The sequence below is a fragment of the Argentina anserina genome, chromosome 2, assembly GCF_933775445.1.
Source record: "Argentina anserina chromosome 2, drPotAnse1.1, whole genome shotgun sequence".
Classification (NCBI taxonomy): domain Eukaryota; kingdom Viridiplantae; phylum Streptophyta; class Magnoliopsida; order Rosales; family Rosaceae; genus Argentina; species Argentina anserina.
Window position 1 is genome coordinate 26,792,017 of NC_065873.1, and position 8,144 is coordinate 26,800,160.

The 8,144-nt window shown below is 41.0% G+C and overlaps 2 protein-coding genes across 3 annotated transcripts; both read right to left on the reverse strand.

Moving 5' to 3' along the window:
- Positions 1 to 247: 247 nt before the first annotated feature.
- LOC126783607 (UDP-glucuronate:xylan alpha-glucuronosyltransferase 2) lies at positions 248 to 3,229 on the reverse strand. Of its 2 annotated transcripts, none has more exons than XM_050509107.1 (3): positions 2,699 to 3,229; positions 1,891 to 2,548; positions 248 to 1,345 (listed from the first exon to the last, which is right to left on the reverse strand). In XM_050509107.1, exons 1-3 carry the CDS (start codon positions 2,900 to 2,902, stop codon positions 396 to 398), a joined length of 1,812 nt encoding a protein of 603 aa, XP_050365064.1. In that variant the 5' UTR covers positions 2,903 to 3,229; the 3' UTR covers positions 248 to 395. The 2 variants fall into 2 exon arrangements, with proteins under 2 accessions (XP_050365064.1, XP_050365065.1); XM_050509108.1 differs by having other exon boundaries at positions 2,704 to 2,850.
- A 1,079-nt stretch (positions 3,230 to 4,308) lies between these two features.
- On the reverse strand, positions 4,309 to 7,205 carry LOC126783612 (protein TIC 22, chloroplastic). The gene is made up of 8 exons (XM_050509112.1): positions 6,786 to 7,205; positions 6,540 to 6,602; positions 6,285 to 6,359; positions 5,850 to 5,897; positions 5,431 to 5,490; positions 5,254 to 5,325; positions 4,886 to 4,921; positions 4,309 to 4,801 (listed from the first exon to the last, which is right to left on the reverse strand). Exons 1-8 carry the CDS (start codon positions 7,176 to 7,178, stop codon positions 4,709 to 4,711), a joined length of 840 nt encoding a protein of 279 aa, XP_050365069.1. The 5' UTR covers positions 7,179 to 7,205; the 3' UTR covers positions 4,309 to 4,708.
- Positions 7,206 to 8,144: the final 939 nt, after the last annotated feature.

Here is an 8,144-nt window from a genome sequence, read left to right on the forward strand (position 1 = left end):
ATATTAGTGACGTGCTTCGGGGACCCTATATAGTCACCATATTTGTAGAGCAAGCTCGTATAAAAATTCAAGACTCTAGAATGGGAAGTTTCAACGGTAAATTTTGCAATGATTCAAGACCCTATATCCCGTGTATAGACTATAGATCGATCTCGATCTACTCACTGCAAAATTAGGATAACTCGTCCGGTGTATACATGTCACCAATTCCTAGTGTTAAATCTGTCACTAGATCGAATGTGGCAATTGCAAGAGGGCGTCTTTCTCACTTATGTAAAATCTATCACGCAGATAATTAATTACCCTAAAAAAACATCCCACATATGATATGAACCTGGGGCAATATGAAAATACTGGATTCTATCAACAAAATATTTAAAGTGGAACAAGAAAACCTAATCCTCTTCCACAGTGTGTTTTCGTCTAGGATCTGTAATATTGATTTTCCAGTGTCCATTAGGAAAGTTCAATATTCTCGCTTTCCTCCTCTCCCAGTTCACGTTAGTTCTTCTCTGCTTCGTCAACAGACAAAACCTCTGCAACTTCTCCTCCAACTTATCGTGGATCTCCCACCACTTCCGGTGTGCCGCGTCACTCGCGTACACGAACTGGTTCTGTATATCCCAGTTACAGTCGTAGTCCCTGTAACACAGCCATGGCTTCAACCCCAAGTAATGTATCGCGTACAGCTTCGGTGGGTCCGCCGCGAACAGCCCGTCTTTCTTTCTCTGCTCTAGCGTAGTGTTAGCCCAGAAATTCTTCAGGTAGTTGACCCTCCTGGGGAGCCGGTGCCACCACACGAAGATCTCGTTGAGGAAGCCCTGGTCGCCGCCGTTGTACGAAACGATGTCGTCACGGTGGTCCATTAGGTGTTGGAAGGTGCAGTTGGAGGGCTCAATGATCATGACGCCAGAGTTGAAGAGGTGGACGTCGTTGCCGGTGGCCGACATCTGAGGGAAGTGGAAGAGGAGATCAAGGTTTCGGAGTACAACGATGTCGGCGTCGATGAAGATGACCTTGTCGTAGTCCGTGAGCTGCCAGAGACGGAACTTGCTGTAGTTGTACTCGTTGTAGGTGTCTTTCTGCGCTTTGGGGTTTCGGATGCGCTTTATGAACCGGAGCTTCCAGCCGGCGGCAGAGAGGGCGTCGCGTTTGGTGGCGGAGATGGAGTCGTCGAGGAGGAGGACGAGGTCGCGCTTTGTGCCGGTTTGTAGGAGGCTCTGCGCTAAGGTTATGGCGCCGCAGACGTAGGAGCCCGTCGTGTGGAGGACGGTGACGTAGGCTTCTTTGCCTGCATTCTTTGTCGCGCCTTGGATCTTGGACAGGTCATACACTTCGTCGATTCCTGCAACCATGGCATTACAGATATACTCTCAAATTTAACGGCGGCTAACTTATAAAAATTTCTCAACTTTTGGAGTCATTGAAAACATTCCAATCAATTTTCTTGAGAAAATGGTACTCGAGTCCCCTATGTACGTATACTACTCTGGTCGGATTCTCAAGTCGTTCTCATGTTTCTGTTTAGTCTAACGAGTCACTCTATTGTATATGTTTTCTAATCGAAGCATTAGTTCACGAAAAGTAGATGTTATGAACCATTTTCCCTCACATTTATAATTCAGTGCGGAAATACTAGAAATGATTGAGTTACCTTGCTCAAGACTTTTCGGGATACCAAAAGAGGCCTAAAACAGTACTATTTCCGACCAAAATTTGTTGCAACGATATAATTGCAAACATGAAGCATGCTACGAACTTTATCTCGATAGTGGTTTGTGAGTGATGAAAGAATTGGTGGGTTTCTAGTTTCTTTACTTAATTTAAAAAAAAATTAACAAAGTAGAGGAAACAAAGACGATCGAAGGTAATCCAGGAGAGTTAGAATACCTTGTCCCCATAGAGGCAAAGCCAGATTGCAAGAGCCAACAGGCAATGACACCTTTTGCTTCAACTTCGCCATATCTGCCTCAAACAACCACCAATCTCCCTCTTGTTTCACCAAGTCACTGCACCTAAAAATCTCAAGCATTGGCCTACATTTGCTCCACAACAACACCTTTAACTTCAAATTCTTGTCTTTGACTCCTCTCTTCACAGCCAGATGCGCCGCTATGAGATGGACTTGCAGCCTAAACACCTCCCTATTCCACCCCTCCTCCGGGTACTTGCACGGCAACTTGGCTACCACGAGGTTCATCCTATCGTAGATTCTATACTCCGGCATTGGTAACTCCGGGCAAAATGGCACATCAGTCTCCTCCTCTTCATCAATCCACTCAGGAAATAAATCCTCCCATTTGAATAACTCTGAAACTCGGTTGAAATAAACCGGTATGACCTTTCCAAACCTCTTCCACTCGCTGACATCATTCTCTTCCATATTCACCGTCCCAATCCTAATCCCCTTCTTTATTCTTCCTTCCAAAAAGCTCGGCAGCTCCAATTTAGTACTCGCATTCAACCCTTCATGCTGTGTGGCACCTATGTAGTCTTCTTTTGTCTCCTTCACTACCTGCTTCATCATCTTAATGCCATCATCCACCACCTGCACGTATAGATAGTTACATACAATATTAACAAAGCTATCGAATCGCTCATCAATAATTATGATACATCTATATGCAAGTATACATTGTGAGCATCAAGTGACGTATAATGAAGTGGAGAAACTACATTAAGAGAGGGATAGTCTCACCTTACCCTTCTGATTGCAGTCTCTAAATGAGCACTTAATCAGAGATACTGCTGCGTTCTGATAATAGACAGTGGCAGCTGGCTGGAGAAGAAGACCAGCGTAAACAACAAAAAAGAGAGCAAGGAAAACCAGGTTGACTCGGATGACCAAAGCCTTTGAAGAAGAAATCTTCGATAGCTTCTGGAAACCATGTCGTTCAATCATCTTAAGCTTTCTGAGGTTGTGAACGACCTCGATTGATAGTATATATATATGATGCACGTACTTAAGTTTCTGCTTTACCCCGCAAAAAGCTCTAGTCGATCATGGAGACTATGTAGAACATTTGAGAATTCAAAAGGAACTTGAGCTAGCTATCTAACTAGAGAGGTGTGGTGGTTATTTTACTTGATTCAAGAACTCCGACAGCGAAAGTTTAAGAGTAAACATCAAAGAAAGCAAAACCAAACATAGAAAGCTCCAAGTGTCGTTTCCTTGTTCTCCTTCTTAGTTACCTTCGCATAAAACCAAGCTGGGAGCTAGCAAGCTTTGCTTTGCTTTGCTTCTTCCGCATATTGCTCCCAGCTGATAGCAATACTTATGGTTATAAAGAATATGTGCTTTCTTATTCCATTTCTATCCTTGGTTTCTCTACACTCCACGCCTTTTGTCACTCTGTCCTCGTATACAAATTTTAATTTTGCTCCAACAACTCTTTCGTGCAAAATTAGGTTCTTTCAGATGGATGGAAATGAAATGTGTTGACTGTTGAGCACTTGTACTATTGAACATTTCTCCTCATAAATCTTTTCTGGTTTCCATTAAATTAAAGGAGGGAGAGATATGGTATTATAAGTAGCTAAAGTAAACATTAAGGTAGAGAAATTATAAATCTTGAAAGAGACTAAGAGAGGCCGCCGTCACACCCCCCCCCCCCCCCCAACTCCAACCACTATTTGGTTGGCTAGTCTACTTCTGCTAGATGCAATGCAATGTCAATTTTACCCTATTACTAATTCATAACCATATGATATTATTAGTAGATAATCATCATTCATTACCTTAAATGAATATCAACACATCACGGAACATAGAATGATTAGAGAACATGTTTAGCAAAACGACAACCGTGGGCCTGCCTGTTTATGGTAAACCATCCCCGAGTTCCCAACGTCATCGTCTTGACTTGGAGAAGTCTCAAAGTGAGTTTATTCTTACTGCATATATATAACCCATATGACCCAGTTTTAGTTTGCTTTGAACCTGAAGTCCAAGCAATAATTGAACACCGGAATTTTTTTTATCAATCGAGACATCGTTGAAAGCTTGTTTGGCAAGAAATGGTTATATACGGTAACAATGAATTGCAATTACCCCTTTTATCACAACAGGACACATTTCATGATTTTCATCCAACAAACCTAGCGTGTGCACCAGGTTTTAACCACCATCCCTATCCGCAGAACCCTTGGAAGTTTCGAACAGTATTTTACCCTCATTAGGCCACACTTTCAAAATATGTACAGCAACCCGTTACCACCTTCTGTGGCTCTGTTGAGTAATATGGAACCCCCCAGAGGATAGTCTAGTCTAGTCTAATTTCATACTAAACTTCAGTAATTGAGTTTTATGGGTTGAAATGCATCTTGATATTAAAATTGTTGAAGACTCTAATCCGTCTATGAGATGAGAGAACTTTAGTACAATATCTAGAGGACACTGATATCAAATGCATCAAACTTTACAACAAATTTCTTTTCTTCAGAAGGCGATTCAATAACCTCCGTCAACATGTATTCAGGTCGTTCCAATCTGCTATTTTCACTTCCAAGCTCAGCCTCCCTTTGCATATTATTGACCAATCACAACCTCTCTCTAGGAATTCGCATTATGACAGGCAACAAGAAGCAGGAGAAAGAAAGTTACGAGCAACTGGAAAACTTGCAATCACCACTGCTAAACTATATTCTTGTATGATTAGCTGTGGTTGGGCGTGATAGACATCATCTTTTAACCACATCTTGATAGACTTCATTTTCTTACCACATCTTGAATGTGTTGGGAGTAGCTTTTTCCAGGTGGAATAAAAATCAGATCTTCCCAGCCAGAGTTCTTTTCACTTGACTGCATTCACATTCAACTGCTTTAATAGAAGTACTAGAAGCAACAAGTAGTATACAAAATTCAAGCCGTTAACTGCGTGTGTACCTCCATTTTTCTCAAAACATCTTCCAGACTACCAACCTGCAAATAAATAAAACAAATTATACCGAAATAATGAGAATGTTCAGATTGCCATAATATAACAAAGAGGTTAATTTTATACTGTATTTCAATACTTTGTTCTTTAAGAAAATAATAATTTAAGGAGACATAAAAGTCAATTTTATACTGTACATCCATCTTACCCTATGAATTCACTTTATTATTTAGCATTTCTTTCTTCATGGACCAAATCAATTTTTTTAATTCTTCTGACAGTTTCCTACTTTCAACTATCTGAAACATTAAAACATTTATTTCTTTGCAATTTTGGGTAATATATGACGCAATACTGATGGCATCTTATTTAATACCATAATATTTTGAGAAACCCCTGGTCCTCGGTTGGATCTGGAAACCTTTGACAATTCCTTTTCTATATCTTCCTGCATGGTGGAAAAAATACCTTTATAACTGTTAAATCAATCTGAGAAATACCAATTGCTGAAAATTTTAACATATCCACAAGAGATTATGTCAACAAAACTTGCCTTGGTGAAGTATATTGGGCAGTAACGCTTGTTTTTCTTCCTCACAACCAGAAGGTCAGACTGGAAAAAGGAAATTAGTCTTAAGCTATACTGTCATGGTCCGTCTCTAAACTCAATAATCAATTTGATTGCTTCAAGTATATTGGGCAGTTACACATGTAAATTATGCAATAGATGAGGAAACAACAATGTGACAACCCTACTACAGGGCACTTGTGTGAGGCCATACTGTCAGGAGATCTCCAAAACACTGAACTTTGATGCTATAGATGTACTACTAATAGATGCTAAGTTGCTAACACTACTGCCATACACATGATGCAGTACTACTGATTTCCTGTATCGACCCAATTGAAGAGGTATAATCTCTGTAGAATTTATAAGAACACCATTGCAGTGAAAGAAACAAATTAATCTACCTGAAAAACAGGAACTCCATCAAAAGCAGTCATGTCTGCAGATTTGAGCTAGAAAACAGAAAATATACTGTGAGCCAACGTCGATTGTCAGAAAATACAAAGCCGCAAAATCATGTAATAGGAACCCTGTAAAAGTATTTCAGTAGATGCATTCGATTTTTACAGGAAACCCAATGTTTAGCTGTTTCCAATACTTTACAAGCAGTAGATCAATTCCCTCTATTCCCATTCTTTACTTAGAAAACTCAATATCCAAACTAAAATCCTACTGCCTATACAAAGAAGTGAAGAACCCATTATCGTATCACATATGTCATTTGTGTGTATCAGATATTTGAAGATCTTCAAATTATGCTTTCCAAATTCCAACAACAAACGAAATCTTACACGCAGCAAACAACACAAACTTAAAAAAATAGAGAATTAGAAACCTACCTCAAGTGCATTCTTTATCTGAACCGGATCAGGCAAAAACCTAAATGCAATTCCTTCAACCTTCAGCATGTACACCTACAACACATGGTCACGTACATGTAAAACATCAATGCCAGATAGCATGACCTGCTTAGCACTCTCAACAAAATCATAACCGACCTAATATCGAAAGCAGTATCACTACGCCTACGACTAGCATTCTCACTACTACAACTACATTACTTCAATTCAAGTAGCTAAGCTACAAATAGTCACCTGATCAAGAGTGATAGGGACGACCTTGGCCGGAGTTCTTAACTCTCTCGTCCTAGTCCGAACCTGAATCACCAATTCACCACACATTTGCTTACATCACTAATTCGTTAAACAAGCAATTAAGTTACACTTAAATTGATCCGCATCCAACTAATTCACCTGCAAATGCAACTAATTTCTATCCCATTAAGCTCAAATTTCTTATATCTTCAATTCAGAAATTGAAGCAAAACTACTACTACTGACCTGAGCAAGGAAAGCTTCGGCGTCTTCTTTGCGGAAGCAAAGGAGGCCAATGGACTTGGCTTCATTAGGCTCAGAGATAAGCACGAACTCATTGTTCGAATTGCTAACCGTAAACACCGCCGTGCCTACCAGGCTCCTCGCCACGTGGTCGGAGCTGAGAGTCGCGGCACTGGTGGCTGCGGCGGCCAAGGCGTGGCTCGGCTGGCCCACCCAAGCCAGAGGCGGAGTTCCCGAGGGGGAAAGAACGCGCCTGGTGACCGGCGGCAGGAGGTTACCGGCGAGGCGTTTGGTTTCTTCGAGACGGTTGGAGATGTCGGCGGTGAGGCGGAGGTAGTGGTGGTGGATGAAGGTGGAGAGGGAGAGAAGAGGTCCCGAGGGTTTTGGGGACTCCATTACTGACTGTGTGAAGAGTTTCGAGCGAGCTACACGGTGGCTTTCGTTTTTCAGAGGATTGGCTATTTCCATTTTTTTTAAGGCCCAATCAAGCCAAAAGCCCAGAGGTCACAAACCCAATCTGTAATTACATTGGCCCAATTCAGCGGCCCCTTACAGCCCAACTGGCCACGGGAGATTAGATAAGTTGAATTTAGAAATGAGAAGTTGAGAACAACCCCTTGGGGTCGACATGTAATGAGAGAGGTCTCTGACCAATAACAACATTGAGAACTCTTTCCAATGTTAAATGTTGTCATTTGGGGAAATAAGATTTGACTTTATTCTCATATCGTACCAATAAGATTTTGTTTGGGTTGATAATGTTTTGTTTTTGGCTGAGAGATGACAACACTCTAAATCTGTGGTGTCGTATGAATGGCCACATAATGACCTTAAGATCTCATTTTCGTCTAGCACACACCCTTATATATATGTGTCTAGAAGTTGAGATATCAAATTATGATATCAGATGGTCCATTCTAAAGGAGTGACCCTGAGATCACAAGCCGGTGTTAGCCACTTTCACTTACACGCACTTGTGTTCTCAGGACACCCCTGTAGAATATACTATTTATCTGTGCAGTTTGCATTACAATGATCAATCGAGTACGAACCCAAGCCGCCAAATACAACCACCATGTGGGCGTCATCCATTTATGCATCCAATGAAGCAATACCGCGACTTATTTATGGCTTGTAGTTACAAAACTGATATGCTGTGATTCTAAAAACAGTTTTGTCTTCAATGGATGTTGGTTGTGTTAAGATTTTTTTGACGCTCTAATAATTCTGTCCAATGAGTAAATAGTTGTATCATACTAACAATCTGTTTGCAGTATATATGGGAATTCTATCGAGTTTGAAAGGGTGAATGACCCCCAATGTATTGGGGCATGTCCAGCTTTTAAGGACGTCTGTTCCTAT